General features: G+C 38.6%; 1 protein-coding gene across 2 annotated transcripts in view; it reads right to left on the reverse strand.

The window, feature by feature from the left end:
- Positions 1-19,895, reverse strand: part of Wasl (WASP like actin nucleation promoting factor) — a 51,186-nt gene that overhangs the window by 11,604 nt on the left and 19,687 nt on the right. The window contains exons 2-6 of one of the 2 annotated variants that reach the window (NM_028459.2): positions 12,236-12,370; positions 9,159-9,245; positions 8,424-8,520; positions 4,512-4,535; positions 1,281-1,449 (exon numbers count right to left, since the gene is read on the reverse strand). In NM_028459.2, the coding sequence (NP_082735.2) occupies positions 1,281-1,449; positions 4,512-4,535; positions 8,424-8,520; positions 9,159-9,245; positions 12,236-12,370 (512 nt within the window). Of the gene's footprint in view, positions 1-1,280; positions 1,450-4,511; positions 4,536-7,272; positions 7,798-8,423; positions 8,521-9,158; positions 9,246-12,235; positions 12,371-19,895 lie in introns of those variants that run through there. The other variant, NM_001167745.1, reaches the window with a different exon arrangement.

Below are 19,895 nucleotides of genomic sequence, written 5' to 3' on the forward strand. Positions count from 1 at the left end.
TACAACTGTCTCAAGATGTCTCCAACCATTAGAAAGGACTACACATGGGTGTTCTTCCCTGGAAGCCAGCTCCTTTGGAGTTCTTACTTTTTCCTAATCCATTCATTCTCTCTGTGCAAAATAGAAACAACAACAATAACACAAAAACCCCACCAAATTCCCAAAACAGATGAACATATACATGGTTCCCATATTTTGGATATATGTTCCCCATAGGTTCATGTATTGGAACACTCTGTTCCTAGCTGGTGGTGTCATTGGGAAGGTGGCAGAACCTTTATGAGGTAGAGCCTTGCTAGGAGCATGTATCTCTGGTGACAGACTGTTTTATAGCCCACCCCCACTTCCTGTTCTCTCTGCATCCCAATGCCAGGCGGCTCTCATACTCCTATAGCCAAGCTTCTCCATCACGATGGCTGACCTCCTCTCTAGAAAAGAAACCAAAATAAACTTACTCCTGTAAGTTGTTTTTATGTTGACTCTTCTACCACAACAACAGAAAACAAAGAACCTCGTTTTTTTATTAGATATTTTCTTTATATACATTTCAAATGCTATCCTGAAAGTTGCCTATACTCTCCCTCTACTACCCTGCTCCCCTACCCACCCACTCCCACTTCTTGGCCCTGTTATTCCCCTGTACTGGGGCATATAAAGTTTGCAATACCAAGGGTTCTCTCTTCCCAGTGATGGCCTACTAGGCCATCTTCTGCTACATATGCAGCTAGAGACACAAGCTCTGGGGTTACTGATTAGTTCATATTGTTGTTCCACCTACAGGGTTGCAGACCCCTTTAGCTCCTTGGGTGCTTTCTCTAGCTCCTCCATTGGGGGCCCTGTGTTCCATCTTATAGATGACTGTGAGCATCCACTTCTGTATTTGCCAGGTACTGGCATAGCCTCATACGAGACAGCTATAACAGAGTCCCTTCAGCAAAATCTTTCTGGCATATGCAATAGTGTCTGGGTTTGGTGGCTGATTATGGGATGGATCCCCACGTGGGGTAGTCTCCGGATAGCCCATCCTTTCATCTTAGCTCCAAACAACAAGAACCTCTTAAACCAAAATTGTATAAGAAGCTAAAAATTCAGAGCAGTCCAGAGTACACAAAAAGAATGAAGATCAAGCTGGGTGCAGTAGTGCACACCTGTAATCCCACATACTGCTCTGAAAGCTGAGGCCGAGGATCCCAAACACAAGGCCAGCCTAGGCAGTATAGCAAGATCAGTTTTTTTACTTTTTTTTTTTAAATGATGAGAACACAAAAGATGAGTCTTACTGGAAATTACTTGGTGTTCCAATATCTGCCTTGGTTAATCTCTTCTTTTTAGCTTTTCCTTTCTTCTTTTCTTTGGTGTGGGAGATGTTGTTGACTTGTGAACCATAAAATCTATTTGTTGTGATTTCTGGATTTTTTATGTCAACTGTAGCCATGGGTAGATTGGGACCTACAAAGAGAGTCAAAATGGTATGAGAGGCATATAATTTATGAAAATAATTTTATGGAATCATAACTTATAACTTACTTAACCTATGGCTGCTTACTTACAACTTAATATTAAATCTTATAAAGTACACTGATCTATATATAAAACTTAACTAAAGTGATCCTTTGTTGTTTTTTATTGTAATTCTGATAAAATGATATATATAGCAGAAAAGCTATATTTCAACCTATTTACCTATAATTTATTTAAAAAGCTATAAAATTTTTTTGCTAACACTCCCCCCCAAATTGCCAGACTTAAGTCCTCTAATCTTTTCCCAAGAGTATATATGAAAGTTGGCTATCTGAAGGCACAAAGCCTTTAATTATATAAAAATATTTAAAGTGCAAGAAATTCTAACACTGAGAACTGCAAAGATCGAATGGTAAGAGCACCTAAGGACTTTAGAGAATGTTAGTAATATCTCTAGGAGTGAAACTGAATGATGCATTCTACAACACATTCAACTTAAAAATTCTTATCATCTCCTGAACTTTGTCAACACATTCTTTAATATACAATTCTCTGACAAGTTCTTCTCTCAGGCCAAGTTTCCTTTGAGTTCATTACATTAATGACAATTTTCAAAATGTTTCAAAATATCACTACTAGTGATAGGAATCAAAGCTGAGACTTTTGCATTGGTTTGAATCTTTTTTTAGAGATTTATTTATTTATTTTATGTATATGAGTACACTGTAGCTGTACAGATGGCTGTAAGCCTTCATGTGGTTGTTAGGAATTGAATTTAGGACTTGCTCCGATTGGCTCCGCTCGCTCCAAAAGAGGGCATCAGATCTCATTATGGGTGGTTGCTGGGATTTGAACTTGGGACCTTCGGAAGAGCAGTTTATGCTCTTACCCACTGAGCTATCTCCCCAGCCCATAAAGTGTTTTTTTAAAAAGATTTGATAAGCTAACAGAGCAAACCATTGGTAAGGTATCCACTGCCACCTAGTGGTGACACTTCAAAACGCAGTAAAGCTAAAATATCAAAGCTATTGCTCTCTACAATGGAGAGAGCAAAACTTGCTGGACTAAAAAAGCCAAAAAGAAAACTCCCACAATGCACCTCATCACTCACTACTATATATGTGATATGTTGGTATACTATATATCTTTATAAGTTGAAAAGGACGAATATATTGGCAATACTAGCAGCATGATTTTGCCCTTTAACAGTACTATGAAAAAATAGAAACAAAAAACCTTCCTCATTTATTTAATAAAAATAAGTTAGTACTACTACACCAAAGGCTAAAACTATAAAACTAAAAACTTAAGCAGCCTTTAATGGCAACACTCAGGAGGCAGAGGCAGAGGCAAGTGGTTCACTGTGAGTTCATGGCCAACCTGATCTACAAGTAAATTCTAGAAAAGTCAGGGCTGTGTAAACAGACAGTCTCAAAAACAACCACCAACTCACCTACCCAAGAACAATCTAAGAAAGACGTGAAAATTGTGAGTAACTCAGTAGGAATATTCAAACTGTATCACAGCAACTAGGTGCCTATTTACAAATAAATGTTGGGCATATTGAAATATGTTTCCAAATTTTTTAATTATATGATTCACGCATCTATTAATATTTCAAGTTATTTTTTCAAAATTAGATGCCCCCCCCCCAAGGCCTTTACAACTAGTACTCAATATGTGCATACCAAACACAACACAGGAACATCCCAACATTACAATACTGACATCTACTAAGAGAAACTTCTAAACTGCATTAAAGGCTCATAGATGAACAGTTCAGGGCTCAGCTGTTTCTTTCGCCTCTGCCACATACCAGATTCCTATCTTGAGATGTGTTACTCATTCTCTTCTAAGCTGGGCTCTCCTTTAGTCATCTAACATAACAGTGACTATGGCCTACTCATGAGTCAGGCCACTTGGGGAAGAACTTTCCCCCAATCTTAATAGTGAAACAATTTATTTATATATGCCTATTTTTTTCATCTATTACCCAGGAGTAAAACAGGAGCTACTTCAAAAGATTATTGAACAATGCCTGGCAGGTGGTAAATGACAATAATTTAACGTTTATTGATCATTATGCTAAGCATTTTGATTATCTTTTATATCCCCCAATAGCCCTGTAAGTTATTATTAGTAATATTTTCACGCAAAAGACAAATATATCAAACTTTGGTACAGAATAAACAATATTGAAGGCAATTACTCATTAAAAAATTAAAAGGCTAAATAATAATACATCTGTCTGTGGTTCATCTTTTGTATCTGGAAAATAGACTTAAGCTCAAAATTGAAAAGCAATCCATTTTTGTGTAAAGAGCACAGACCTCAATAATTACCAACAGTCATTCTACATTAAAAACTTTGTATTATACAAATTTCCCTGAATAATCTTTTTAAGTTCTGAGGGAAGATTTGGGATGCATTTAAAAATCAGCAACTACATGCCCTCTTATGATTAAGGTTCTTGAAGCAATCGGAATTTACAAGGCTCACATTCAAATGTGATAAAAGCGATGGGTCCTCTCTCCAGAAAAAAACACATGGAGTAGGAGGAAAGCAGAATTTATTCATCACATTAAAGAGTTCATTACCAAACTCAAGAGGGGTTGTATGCAAGTACAGTTAGCACTAAACACATTTTCATGCTTAAATTCTCATTTTAAAAAGTGTGTCATGTAACACATGACAAATATTAAAATTATGTTACAAAGAAAGTGTTTTAAAATCTTGAAAAGAAATGAACATATACACCAAATAAAACAGAATACCTTTCAGAAAGACTCAAGCACATGCCGATTCTAAACAACAAACTTGAGAGTACATAGAGAATAATAATACCCACCTTCACACTACACCTTTGCTTCATGTTAGGAAACAAATTAAGAACAGTACATTTCTAAGTTTTGCCTATCATTCCACAATTGAAAATAAGAACAAATTAGTCTATTTTTTATCATAACCATTAAGTATTAATACATAAACATATTTCTATAAGAATTAAATTGTAATTTAAAAAAATTTGTGAATAATCATCAAAAACTTACCATTTGGAGCATCTCGTCTTTTTTCTGTTAGAATTAAAAATAAAACCAGCATTAAAAGCAGACATATATATCTAACAAAAGTAAAATCTTTATAATATACTTCATTTAAACTCTTACTCTTGAGGTAATGTGTAGATGATTAAGGGATCTTTCTGAAAAAGATAAGTATGAAGACATCCAAATAAAAGAAAAAAACTTATTCAGTATGTATGAGGGATGCCATAAAGACCGGAGTCGAGGACACAGGGAAAGGAGCTGGTTAACAAGTTTATCAGGGATTTGTCACATGGAAGGCTGTGACCTGGAGTAGTCCTGAGGTGGGAGGACAGTGACATGATAGAATCTACACTCAAAGTACTGTGTGCAGAGATAGACAGCAGCCTAAGAAACTAATGCTCTGTGAGAGTAGCTGTTAATGACAACCAAGCCACGGTTTATACAAAGAACCAGAGGGTAGCTCCTGAGTAAGGGACTAACACGTGAACAGAGAGATCTTATTAGAAAAGGAAAATAGAATAAATATTTATGAATGGATGGGTAGGGTTTTCTGGGAGGATCCAGTGGGGATGGGAAGGGTAGTGGGAGGGAATATGGGGAGAGACAGGTAAAATTAAGGGGCATTTGAGGGGTACACACACACACACACACACACACACACACACACACACGCACACACACACACAGGTCTAAAATGAAATCACTGAATAATGCAAGAGACAATGACACTTCTCCCAAAGCAAACTTCAACAATTTTTTGTTTGTTGGAGGCCGGTTTTCAGGGTTAGTTAGCACTGTCTGACCGAGAAATGTCTACGTTGGTCAGGCTGACCAACAAAGTCATAGAACTCTCCTACATCTGCCTCCCAAGTGCTTAGATTATAGGCATGCACAGCCATGATTGGCTGGTTTAAAGAATTTTAAACAAATATAATTTTCACATATTTTTCTAATATAGACTTTTCTGAAATTATAAGAGAAATATTAGTGACTAGTGCATTAAAACTATCAGCTTATAAATAACAAACCACATTGTAACGCTTAAAATTGGTGGTTAAATTAAAAATCCTACCAATGGAATACATAGATGTAACATTCCATCTTGTAATCAGATGTAGCAACACTATGATCATTTAAAGGAAGCAATTTCTACACTATCAATCTATAGTTTTCATAGTGACATTAATCTCTGCATGCAAAGTTATCCCTTAAATATAAAATCCACTGAGATAAATAAAAGTTTTTAGAGCAATTTCTGAAGACATATATCCTCGGTTGGAAGTCATTTAAGTGAAAAAAATCAGCAAAGTTTGGCTGAAAAAGAATCTGAGGCTCCTGTGAGACACCTGCTAGCAATGTTAACAGACAGTGTTAATTAATATGTAGAATGTGGGATGTCTTAGCAGCATAGGAGCACTCACCCTACAATGAGGAGCGCAGTGTTCACATCCCTACTGAAAACGACATAGAACTCAGGAAAATTAAATCTATAACTGAATTTCAGAACTACAAAAACATGGACCCAGTAACACTAAAGAGACAGCCTTGGAGAGAGAAAAGGTTACAGATGGTCTATAGTGACGGGAAGATATCAGGTCAATCTGTTACTAGCTAGTCATGTGGCTAAGGTAAAAAAAAATTGAATAAAAAAGGAGGAGACAGGGTTTGACAGAGTATGAAGAGCCAGCCAACAGTGACCATCTCGGCTGTATTCTTAAGGCCATGTTCTCTGTGCAACTGAAACACTTTACCTAAAAGTATAGACAGCCACTATATGCAGGGGGGAATTCCTACACTACATAAAAGTTATCGTAAACTTAACTGTTTCAAATAAATTACTTTAAACAACTGTTTTCAATTCCTTTTCACTTCAAAAATGTCACTTATTCTAATGGATCTCACAAAAATCCACTAGATAACCATCACAAATTGTCACTAGAAACAACTCTCAAGACTCAGAGAGATGCCACAGTGGACAATGGTGCTTGCCTGGCAAGTGTGAGGCCCAGAGTTAGGATTCCAGAACTCATGGAGGGCTTTGCAGGTGGCAGGCAGGGAAGCCCAGAATAAGCAGGCTAGCTGCATGAGCCACAATTGGCTGCCTCTAGCTTCAACCAGAGACCCTGACTCAATATAGAACAGCAATCAAGGATGAAACACAAGATCACATGACACCACTTTCATGCCTCTACACACCAGACCTACTTGAGCACACACACACTGTGGGCATCAGGGGAGGGGATGGGGGAGGGGGAGAGGGAGAGGGAGAAAATGAGAGACTGAGAGAGGAAGAGCGGGAGGAGTCCCAGTGAGGATCTAGTATTCAGAGCATAGCAGAAGCCCGAGGCCTCCAAGCAGACCAATGACTCACTGCAATCAACATTCGCAAGTCAAGCTGTGGGGCAAAGGGTATCTGTGCAACATGCTGCAGCTTCCGTGCTGAGAGTCTGTTTGGTTTTGTTTCATTTTATTTTTAGTCTGTTTTCATCTGGGGGAAGGCTGCAAGGGTAGAGAGCAGATATGGACAGACAGGGAGATGTGTGGGATTGGGGTACATGATGTGAAATTCTTAACAATAAAAAGGTTTAAAAAACATACTGTAAATACATTGGATTTGAACACTGGTTATTTGGCAATATTAATAATTATTAATTTTTTCTTGTAATAATATAAAAAAGACTAGAATTGCAATAAAAAGTATTCATTTACAAACCAAAAAAATACTTAAACTTGGTTTTTAAATGCTATTAATAATTCAAAGAGTCAGTGAACATAGAATTTTATTTGCAAAAAAGTTTAGCAAAATAAAAATATTTCTCTTGAGGTAGGTAATATGGAACCTTGTTGTAGAGAAAGCTAGACAATAAATATCTCAGGCTATATGAACTTTGCTGCAATACTTTAACTGTTTCACAACAAACACTAGCCATTGACTCTATGCATATGGGCAAAAAAGCCAGATTCCCACAGTCTATACAGTAACATGCCGAACCCAGTGTGGCCTTGGTGGGGACAGAGTGAGACAGCTTCTGCCCCTGGAACAGGGCCCAGGTGTGAGTCCCCACGAGTGTTGATGGCTGCTGTGGGCTTAAGGCTTGCTTGTGTAATCACGTACAGATTTTCTGGAACCAGTACTAGCAGTGGAGGGCTCTTTTCCTCCGAGGAATGTCCTCCCTGTTAGCGTTAATGACTGCATGGTGGTTAGAAACAGCATGAGTCCAGGAGTTGAGGGTGCGGCTATGTCTCAGCAAAATGGTACAGGCTGGGACCTTCAGGACAGTTCTTAAGGCTATGGGAAAGAATTCTAAATACATAAGTTTGAAAATATGTAATTTTTCAACTATGCAAGAAATAAAATTACAATATGAATTATGAGAGGCTTCATGAATCAAAAGAAACAAAGGCTATGTATGCTATGAGCCAGCTTGTCAGAAACGTACAAAGGTACAAATGCAGGCAGATTCCTAAGTTTGAGGTCAGTCTGGGATAATGTTAAGCTCAGTCATGTTGGAAATGGTAATTTCAGGACAGGGTCTATCTCTGAATTCCTCTGCAATGTTAAGAAAAATATGTATGCTTGCTGTCTCCTAAGAATCAAAGGGCTAGAGAGGTCATGGGATACTGATTCATAGGATAATCAAAAGGAAACTTGGACTAAATAACTGAATTGATACGTAAGTAAAAAACTGGGCTTTTGGACTGCATGAGATGAGCTAACAGAAAGCAATAGAAGCCATCTCTGCACAACCTAGGCCGCCAGCTTGGGCCCAGGACTTGACTTTGAATCTTTCTTTGCACCACTCTCAAGACACCCCTTCTTTCTCTCAGGAAGCCCTCTTCAAGCCGAGGCTGGTCCTGAGCAGTCTGGGCCATGTTATGTATAGAATGAAAAAGGAAAAGCAAGGAGGTATTTACCAGATTTCCTTTGTCGTCGGCCCAACAGGTCTGTAACTGCTTTTCGGAACTTTTTTGCTTCTTCTTCATTGGCAAAATTAAGAGCTACTTGACAAGTCTGAAGTATTTCCATCAAAAAGAACAAACAACAAAGTGCATGGACTTAGCTTTAGATAACAAAAATAATGACAGTTCACAGAAGTCCACTTCTAAAGGAGGAAAGTTACATTTTAAGTAACTTTTAGGGAAAACGCTCAGAAAAGACTATCAGAAAAGGTTCCTTACTTGGCAGAAACTTAACAACTAAATACTTTGTTTTCAGGGGGGGGGGGGAAATCAAGTATGATTTCAACAGAACTTTATAAACAACAAGGCAACTGTGGAGGTCTGAATGAAAATGGCTCACTGCTTTAAATGCCTGACCCCAAGTTGGGAAGGACTAATGAAGTGTGGCCTAGCTGGAGTGTTGGGGACACTGTGGGTGGGCTCTCAAAACCAGGAATCATTCCCAGTTAGCTCTTTTTGCCTCATGCCTGTGGATAGGTGGAAGCTCTCAGCTACTGCTCCTGAGCCTCCCTGCCCGTAGCTGTGATTACTGGCATGACGGTCATGAATTCACCCTGTGAAACTGTAGTTCCAAATCAACCCTTTCCTCTACAAGTTGCCTGCCCATGGTATTTCTTCACAGCGACAGAAAAGTAACTAAGACAGTAGCCAATATAAAAACTATCAAAACAAAAAGAAATCAGGACTTACATCTCCAGCAAAGGTATGAAAATATCCTCTAGGACTATTATATACAAAGTTATTGTATAGCTCTTGTTCCCACAGTAATTTCCCATCCTAGAAAAGAAGAAAAGTTAAAATGTACTAAAAATCTCCTTGGACTAAAAGCAGACAACTCTTTAAAGAACTGTTTCTATAAACAAAGACTTTATTTGTCATACACATACACAATACAGTAACCTGTTTATAAGTGGTCTCATTCAATAGAGCAAGCATTTCCAAGTACACCCCTTAGGTGAGTGTATAACTAGGCTCACTAGATTACCAATATTACCCTAAGCAAGTAAGATGCTCCACTGTGTAGCTCCATTAGCTAAGTTTTAGGCTATAGTCTACCAAACATTACAGTAATACTCGATACTCTTTTCCTCGATTTACAGATGCAGAATAATCCAATACACCTTCTCTGAGCTCTTCAATAATAATCTTTGAATTCTAGATTTCTGCAGAATGGCCTAAGGAAACACTAGTACAAATACCATCAATCATGGAGCAGCAACACAGGTGATTAAAACACACCAAAGTTAAATAAGAGATAAGAGATCTACATACTATCATATCTACAGACACAGTGTAAGAAATATATTAATTCTTCATGCCAAAGGTGGTTATTTATAATTACTAAGCAATGGTGATCTCCAACCAGAATTAAATAGTGAGAAAAATGTAATAACTGCCCATTTGAAATCCAAGACTCCAACTACATCACAAATTTAAAATATGAAAAATCAACAGTTCAGGCTGGCCTGCACTTAGGCGCTTTGATCATGTATACACATCGATTGCTGCTTTTTGAGGAGAGTGCTGGGTTTAGAGGCTGCAAGTCCTGCCCCACTTGAGGCCAAAAAGAAGAAACCACAGAAGGCAGCAGGCAATGCCTGTGCATCACTGGAAAAAGAAGAGCATGCAGCCCACAACCGTGACTATGACACAGTGTCCTACTTTGTAAATGAACAGTCCCTAAATAATGAAGATTCAATCTTCTTGGAAGTTCTTTGATAAGCTCTAATAAGTGGATAAAGTTTAACTTATTAAAAGACAGAAAGAAAAAATAAATAAAACCTGCTATAAATGTATTTATGACCACTACAGTGGGCATTTCTTCTTTTTAGTGCAGTTGTATAGTTATTCTGTTTTGAAAGAGTGCTTCCTATCACTGATAAGAAATACAAAGCTACTTGCAGGTTCTCTTTCAAACTATGCACATACTCTTTCTTTCCTAAAAATGTCTGTCTGTCAAGTCAGTCCGTGTTGGTGATGGGCGTATTCCACATCTCTCAGCTGTCCTGGGACTCACAGATTTTAAGCAGCATTAACTAAAGTAGCATAACTTAAATTGCAATGCAATGCAATGCTTTATAACAGCTAACAAGCTGGGATCCAGGGAGCTACCACACAGTGGCAGTGTCCAGGCTCACTGCCAGCCTTGATTGACATATTTACTTTCTGTCCTATTACACTCACTGCCACATCTAAATACAAACTGTGGAGGCTTAACTACAGGAAGATATGCTTATAGACTTTCCTTTAGCAAAATGATCACTTTTATAAGTAACAGTATCTACAAAGCTAAAATATTTGTGTTCCCCTGAAACAACTAACTTATAATGAGCAAAATGAATAAGAGGCTATAAGGAAAGTCCAAGACAAAAAGGCCTACATAAAAAGTACTATTCTATATGACCCAGGGAGAAGATAAAACACATCACTAGTGCAGTCTACTCTCATCAGTGGAGATATACATTCTAAGGTACACATTCCACTGACATCTGGAACCTATGGATAGCTTTCCCTGTACAAACACATTTACAAAAGTTTAATTTATATGTGAAGTATAGTAAGAACAGTAATAAAACAAACCAACTATAGTAACAATGTGTAATAAAAGTTATGCAAAACTAATGGTTTGTTTCAGGATTTTTTTTCCTTTTAAGACTATGTGATCATTTCACTTGAAAAGATATGGTCAACCTATCCTTAAAGAAACCTAGCCTAACTTTGCTTCAAGTGTCAGGGTGAGGGGATACCTGGAGGGAGGGGGCACCTATTCAGAGGAGAAGGATTGTGGGAGAGGGCAACTGGGAGGTGGGCAGTGAGATGCATGTAGAAAGTAAAAAATAAGAAAGAGAGAAAGAGAGGAAGAGAGGAAGGGAGGGAGGGAGGGAGGGAGGGAGGGAGGGAGGGAGGGAGGGAGGGAGGGAGGGAGGAAAGGAAGTCAAGAAAGAAATTAAGAAATCATCATAGCCAAGTAGTGGTGCACACCTTTAATCCCAGAACTCTGGAGGAATTGGTAGGCTGATTTCTGCAAATTCAAGGCCAGCCTGGTCTACAAAGGGAGTTTCAAGACAGCCAGGGCCACACAGAGACACCCTGTCTCACAAAGCCAAAAAACAAAAAACAAAAAAGCACCACAAAACAACCTAAAACCAACAAAACAAAAAACTTGGGTGTGGTGGTGCACGCCTTTAATCCCAGCACTTGGGAGGCAGAGGCAGGTGGATTTCTGAGTTTGAGGCCAGCCTGGTCTACAAAGTGAGTTCAGGACAGCCAGGGCTACACAGAGAAACCCTGTCTCGAAAAAGACAAACAAACCAAAACAAACAAACCAAAATAACAACAACAACAACAACAAAAAAACCCAAAACAACAACAACAAAAAACAAAACAAAAAACTCAGCTTTTAGACTAGCATAACCCAAACTTGTCAAGGTCACAGATACTTGCTCATATTCTCCATGTTCTTTTCTGACCTGACTCAAAGGAAACACTGATACGATTGATGTTTGGGAGCAATGCCTAGAGTAGCACACTGAACATTAGATGGCTAAAGGACAGAAAACAGTCATAGATAAGAGAATATCTCAATATTCTTATCTAGGCTCCAACTCGGTTCCAATATCCCTATTGAGGTATCAACAACAATCCTCACTTTTCTAATATGTCAATTAAAACACACACAAGACAATCAGAACATGTAGACTAAATTATAACCAAGGCTGACAACTTAACCACCAAAAATGTTAAAATGAAATCAAAACAAAACTTACCTTAATGTCAAATATTCTTAAAAAATAAGATCTCTGAGGATTGTCCTTAACCAGACAAGCGACACCACTGCACTTCTTTGCCCACATACAGTTCCGATCTGCTGCATACAACTGCACCACTGCTGAAGACATAGTCTGCAAAATAGCAAGTGAGCAGCCATTACCTTCAAAACAGCATTCATAGCCCCCGCGGACATCCTGACTGCACCCTCGGAAGCACTAAGCCAGGACCACCCAACCGCACTAGCTTCCTGAAAGAGAACACAATGAACACTCATTATCTTAAGTCACTTCCTTTTGAAGTTATAACTAATTTAATACCCATACCAATTTATTGAAAAGTCGAATTCATTGATTCTTAAACTGTATCTAGAAATAGGCACTTACAAATACCAAGTCCATGTAGTCATCATTGTCACTGCCATTTTAACCTCTCATTACACTCAAGAAACACAACACTAAAGTCACTCACGAGTCATATAGATAAACTGCACTTCAGATTTTATATTCTCACATCCCCTTAATTACACTGCATTTTGAGGACACAAACATTTAAATGGTGGGACAATCCTATCAGGAAAAGGTGACTTCTATAAAACAATAGGCCTTTTTTTTATGTTAAAATTTTAAAGGTAGCTACTTATTTCTCTTAAAGTGGCACTCACATATAGAGACAGCACTAACAAATCTGAAAATAACAATTATAGCTTCTATACCATTAATCTCATTCCTAAACCAAAATACAAGGAACTAGCTATGAAAACCATTATTTTTTAAATGTAAGCATTAAAGTAAATTATTTCATGAGTCATTTCCCAGTTTCAGTTAGCATATATTATACATGATAGTGGGTTCCATTGTAACATTTCATAAGGCACAACAAAATGTACTTTGATAATATGTACCTCTCACAAACCTTTCTTGTCCTCCCTACTCCCAAATGATTCCTTTCTTCCCAACCAGTTCCCTTCCATTTCATGAATCCTGGGATTTTAAACATATACAATCTAAATAATCAAAAGTTGGAACTGATTAAGTAATTATGATGTATAAGTTCAATAAAATACGGGCACTGTATAAGCAGCAGACTATATTAAGATTTGGAGGTATGGTATATTGCTATCATCTAATTACATCTGGGGACTTCCTTCTGGGAAAAGTATTCTTTTTAGCTATTATATAAATAAATTTTTATTTATGTCAAAATCAGGAATGTAAGATCCGTAGACAACTAAGACCCAGAAGTCTTTACAGACATTCTGGGTTGCCATGCTCAATGTTGTGTTTTTAATTAAAAAAATTTCACCGAAGCTTCATGCAGAGAACTGGGAGATTTCCACAAGAACATTATTAAAAATTACAAAGACAGTTTAGGAACATGAACAATATGTTAACTGGGACACCGGTTTACATGGTGATATTGAAGAATATGAGTACACATTAGCCTATGGAGACTGTATTGCCTGTATTGCCTGCCTCTACACCAGCAGCTCTCAACCTGTGGATCATGACCCTCTTGGGGTTACTTTTTAGATATCCTGCATATCAGATATTATTTCATTATAATAGCAAAATTACAGTTATGAAGTAGAAACTAAATAATTTTATGGTTGGGGTCATCACAACATGAAAATTGTATTAAAGGGTTACAACATTAGGAAGGTTGAGAACCACTTGAACCCTCAGCAAACAAAACTTCAACAAAGAAAGCATCGAATACCACTGGTGGGGGGGTACAAACAAACAAACAAACAAAACAAACAAACAAACAAAAAACCCACTAGATTTTGTATACTAGTGAAAATGTAGAGATTACAGGCCTCTGATGTAGTGCTGCCCAGATAATTTCTGAAGAGAAAAACAAAAACCAAAAAACAATGAAATCACCAGATAAAGACATCTAACAATCTCTCTATTTACTAATACCTAACAGTTTCAGAAAATTAAAAAAGAATCTTCTTTCTAGAGGCTGAAACTCTTTATCTTCAGAAGCCTGTTCATAAAGCATCAATATGAAGACTGTAGAACATTATCGGGATGTAAATGCAAATACAAAGACAATAAAAACATAAGTTTAAATATTGACAAAAATTAAAATATTTGCATATGCAATGATGCTATAATATGCAACTATGCTATAATTTTCCACATAGTTCTCCCACCTCTCTCCTTGCCACACACACATTCTACGGAAAACCCAATAATAAGCAATTTTCAGAAACATGTTTAAAAATTTTGCTATCAATTTAGTATTTTATAAAGCCTTTCCTGAATAATTCCTAATAACCACAGTATATGCAAAAATAGCTCGTGCGTGTAATATTTAATATATAAATTCCAGGCAATAAAATGAACCAAGTATCAGGTTAACATTAGATTAACAGTGTGGTAGTTAAATCTATACAAAGATTCCTTCCATGCCTTTAAGGTAGGTAACTGAAGATAATCAACTCTACTGCTTTTATCTTTCACAATCAAGGTTACTAATGAAAAACAACCTAGGGACAAGTACTTTGGGGTAGATATCCATGTCTTAATAGTCTAATAAAGGTTATGACTCTGTTAAACAGGAGACAAATGCACTGCAGTCATGTATTCAGAATCAGAGCCATCAAATCTTATGCATCCCAGATAGCTCAGTACTGAGTAACTCAGCAAAGCCTTCCTGCTGAGAACTTTCATGTCAGAAGCAAAGAGGTAGACCTGGGAAGGGAAGACATTTTCTTCTCACTGCCCTTCAGTAAAGCACTATCAACTTCCTGGGTTGGCTTTGCAGGCTGCAACCACTGCTCTTTCTTCTGTTTCTCTGCAACTTTCCTGTGTAACCGCTAGGTCTTACTCCAAGGCGGAATAACTTTCCACACGGATGTCTTACCCAGTAAAAGACTGTAATTTCCCACAGCACCTGAAATACATTTGCAAACCCATACTTATAGTCTAGCCATATTCTATGGAACATACAAATATTTAATTAAAAATAGCACATTCTGATTTTGATACTATGCTCCGCATCTACACATGAAGTAAACTAAACTCATGATTACCGGGAATGAAATTCTACTCAAAAGAATATAAAAAGAAGCAGAAAAGTGAGCATATACAAAATATTTGGTTGAATTCTTATAAAGTGATTTATCTCAGTGAAGAAGTTTTAAAATAAACACTACTTTTTGTTTAGCATCAACCTCAAAACAGAATCGGGAAAGTTAAAACATAAAAACAAACAACAGCAACAAAAGTAAATCTGAAGCTGCTGTGGGAAGAGGAAAAGCAAAACTGATGAACAGGATCCCAAGAGAAGACAATGGAGCCAGACGAAACCAGCCATTAACTTGGGACCAGTCACAATGAGCAAAATGGTCTGCAAGCACTCCACCACCGCATACCAGCTATGCAGAAACTACTATGGAAGAATATTGATTTACCAAGTGTTTATTAGGTAACTACTACACAGGCAGGATGGTATAGGAGAAGGCAGGACTCCAAATGGAGCTGAAAATAGAAATAAACTGGACAGACTTAATCCTTGTGAACATGTAGTCTAAGAACACTGTAACTGTTACCGAGGGGTAATGTGGTTATGCAAGAAAAACTCAAAAACCCAAATATAAAAGAAAGGATTTCCTAAAGTACTATTTAACCTAAAAGATGAAAACAGATGGGTGGGGTGGGGGGCGACAGAGAGGTTAGGCGCTTGGGCACTTTGGGGCACTGAGGGACTGGGGAGTGAAGGAAACATAGAAGGGGAAAACTTAACAGTACTGCTAACATAACACCAAAGTCAGTTTAACTCAGTTGAAACAGATAAACAGCCATAGTTTGATAATCTTTATTGGAGACTGGCTCCTGGTGCCTCGCCAGGCACGCATGCTCCCACCTGTCTTCTTTCTGTTCACTCTGGAACTGTCCATGAAATTTTTTTGACCAAAAGTACATCAGCAAATAAATGAATGTTTGGAAAGTATTTGCATATTGTGATCTAGTTTCCTGGAAGGCAGAGTTGTTCTAAAAACCTGGGATCAAAGAAAAATTATAGGTGCCACCAATAATGAACTCACTTGCCAAATGGTGAGAAATCAACTGGTACTGTTTCAAGTCATAAAGAAGTAGGTGGCTTGTTTGCAGCAAAGGGAAGGGACACTTAAGACTGCTTATATTAAAGAACCTATCACCTCTAACAAATAGTTCTAGCTTTTTCCCTCTATTTTGGTTGGAACAGACATGTACTTTCAACTTACTTTAGGCTTTACTACTATTATCAGAACAGATTGGAGGGGAGAAGACATTTCTAAAGAAACTTTATAGACAAAACCCCTCATTGATTGCAGTATGTTATATAGAGAAAGATCACTCAAAAGTTACGACCCTTACTCAAGTCTCAGGAGGTGCTGAAAATGCAAATTCATAAGAAACTGCAAATCACCTTGAAGATTTTTACAATTATTTGCACCCACAATGACAGTCACTATTAACTACAAACCAATGGCAAGGCTTGCTGTAGTCTTCTGAGTTTCCCACTAGAGTCACCTTAGACACAGGTAGGAGGGGCACTGTTAAGGTTTGGTCTTTTGCTGTGTTGCAATGCTAAATACTGCCCCCCAAAGACTGGCTGCCACTAGGGCCAAGGAGATTTTCAGGTACACCAAGTGACCTTGCTCCTTAGTTTAAAACTATTGGTTGAATCAGGATGCTACAGCCTAGAGCTGGGCAGAAGAGAGGTGGGTGGGGCTCTGGTTCCCAGGCTTTCTGAGGCAAAGACCAGGAGCGGAAAAGAGAGGTGGAGAGAAGAGGACACCACAGGGTGGATCACGAAAACATGCCCACAAGGGCTGGCAAACAGAAGCAGGAATGGCCCAGATGGAACATGGCAAGTCATATTTAAGGGTAGTTTACAGGGAAGTAGACAAAATAGCCATAGAGGGTTGATATCTGCTCAGCTCCAATGCTGTCTCTTATCTGGGAACTGACTGATCTAAGGCCAGGTAGAAACATCCTCTTGCAGTTTGTCGGATTACGGGAAATCCTCAAGTTTGGACTGGAAGAGGGTAGTGGAGGTAACTACTATTGCTTCTCCCTTGGGACAAGGTGGGAGGCAGATATGGTGGCTGTTTGGAAGATCTGATTATTGCAGGATGCCAGAGTCAAAGTGCTTCTGTCACCCCCTCATACATGTTTTCAAGCACACAGCCCATTTCCACTAAAGAACAGTATGTATTGTAAAAGAGTCTTTCTGAATTTTGTTAAATAAATGCTAAATTTATATTTAGTGCTGATACCTTTTCTTGGGGGGAGTCCCTCTAAACTATATAAAAGACACGAAACTTACTTACATTGGCTTAAAACAAAAAACGATGCAATCAGAAAAAGAGAATTTTGTATCTAGGGAAAATTAACAACTAAATGCAGTTTTCAAATCACACTTCATGAAATAACTCTTAATGCCAAGTAACCTCACCCACTTAGGGAAACAGCAGCCAGCAATTCCAAAATCAATTAGATAAAGCCAGGCAGGAGCACAGGTGCTTGTTGGAAGGGATTCTCCCCTACTGGCGTAAGAATCTTTCAGAGGGCATAGTTAATAAGTGATTTTACAGTATTTGTTTAAAATGTATGATTTCTATTGGAGGTTCAAAACTCAAAAATACCTTTATGTTCCAGCAATAAGAGTACTTTGCTATTTAGCAGTTATGTAGAAAATACTGAGTCTTTAGCTGTTTTCTCAGCAATTCTCACCCACAGACAATGTATTTTCTACTCTCGTTTCCATTAGTATCTGCTCGGTGACAGGTATAGTTGCTGTAACTAATAGCAGAACTACCAACAAGCAGGTCTCCCTTATTTACAGATTGCTTTTTATTGGAGAGGGGCGATTAGCATGTTGACTTCTCCAAGATGTATCTTCAGTAAGTTTACTTACTAGGTCATCTCTTCCTCAGCTCAAACTATTTTAGTCATTCCTCATCTAACCTTATGTATGAATCTTCTATCAATCTGGTAGCCCTTTGTGTCCATAGGAAGTGGTACTATTAGGAGATGTGGCCTTGTTGGAGTATGCATGGCTTTGAGGTCTTAGAAACTCAAGCCAGTTCACTTCCTGCTGCCTTCAGATCTAGATGTAGAACTCTCCGCTCCTTCTCCAGCACCACATCTGCCTGCCATGACATTAATGGACTAAACCTCTGAAACTGTAAGCCAGCACCAACTAAATGTTTTCCTTTATAAGAGCTGCTGGAATCAAGGGGTCTCTTCATAGCAATAAAGCCCTAAGACACCCTTATTAAAATGAAGTTCCATATGTCTGATCAGTATAGAGTGTGAGCAAAATGGTAAGGGAAATAGTTTCCAGTCATAATAAGAATCGTCCGTTGCAGCCCCATTCTTACGGGGCTTAAGATAGAAAAGACTGTATCAGTGGTCAGGGTCCTCTCATGTCCCAGGCACTCCTGCCCTGGAGCAGTGGTTTGCATGTGTCCTCTCCCCTTCCTCCCAGCTTAGGTACTTCACTACTTAAGGCCCCTAGTTTGGTGGCACTGTTCAGGAAGGTGTGGATGGTTAGTTTGAGCTCTGCTTCATACAGGTAGTAGTTAAGGCTGTGCGCTCTCAGCTTCCTGTTCCAACCACCATGCTTGTTGCTCTCTACCATGTCTTCCCGCCATGGCAGGCTCTTATCCCTCTGGAAGCAAAAGACGAAATAAACCATTTCTCCTTTAAGTTGCTTCTGGTCATGTTTTATCACAGCAACAGAAAATTTGCTAATAAAATCACTAGCCCAGATCTCTGGCCAAGGCAATTCTCTGGTGAAATCTGAATGGCAGAAATGGGATTTTGTTTGGCTTTCACATGGACACAGTCCACATCACTGAGAAGTCAAAAATCTCCAGCAAGACTGTGAGCAGAAACCATGGAGGAATACTGTTTGCTTGGTCACAGGTCCATGCTAGCTTTCTTATATAGCCCAAGACCACTGGCCAGAGATGACACTATCCACGGTAGACTGGGTCCTCAGACATCAATTATAAAAGAAAAAACAAACAAACAAAAAAACAAATTCCCCTGCAGACATGTTCACAGGCCAATCCCATAATTCTAGGCTATGACATATTGACAAAACTAACTAGGATAACAACACCCTATAGTGTGGGGACTAAGTTTACCCCAGAATGAGCATCCATGACATGAACACTGTCATGTCAGGGACATCAATACTTCAGATGGGAATGATAAAGACTGGGTCTGGCTTAGGGGAATGGCAAGGCCTTCCCTGGTCCTAATATAGATGCTGACCAACTGTTGACTTTTAGCTAAAATCAAGTGTGTGATGAAACCACATTCTTGGTCCTACTGACAGCAGGATCATGCCCCCCCCCCCAGGCTATTCCCATACAGAGAACCCCTCTAAGATTATCTAACTGCTTCCTCATTCACGTAAATGTACTGAATATCTAAGAGGTTGATACATCTCTATCTAAATGCATGGCCCACCAGATCTCAGCTTCAGTTTCTTGTGTCTTTCCTCTTAATCTTCTACCACTTCCAGGAAGGTTTCTAGGACGCTGACACACAGGCTGGAACACTGTACTTTTTCTTCTGGGCAGTCCTCCTGAGACTGATCTTGTTCACTCAATGATTTGCCCAGCACTGACATCACACTGGGTTCAAC

The sequence above is a fragment of the Mus musculus genome, chromosome 6 (genome assembly GCF_000001635.26).
Source record: "Mus musculus strain C57BL/6J chromosome 6, GRCm38.p6 C57BL/6J".
Lineage (NCBI taxonomy): Eukaryota > Metazoa > Chordata > Mammalia > Rodentia > Muridae > Mus > Mus musculus.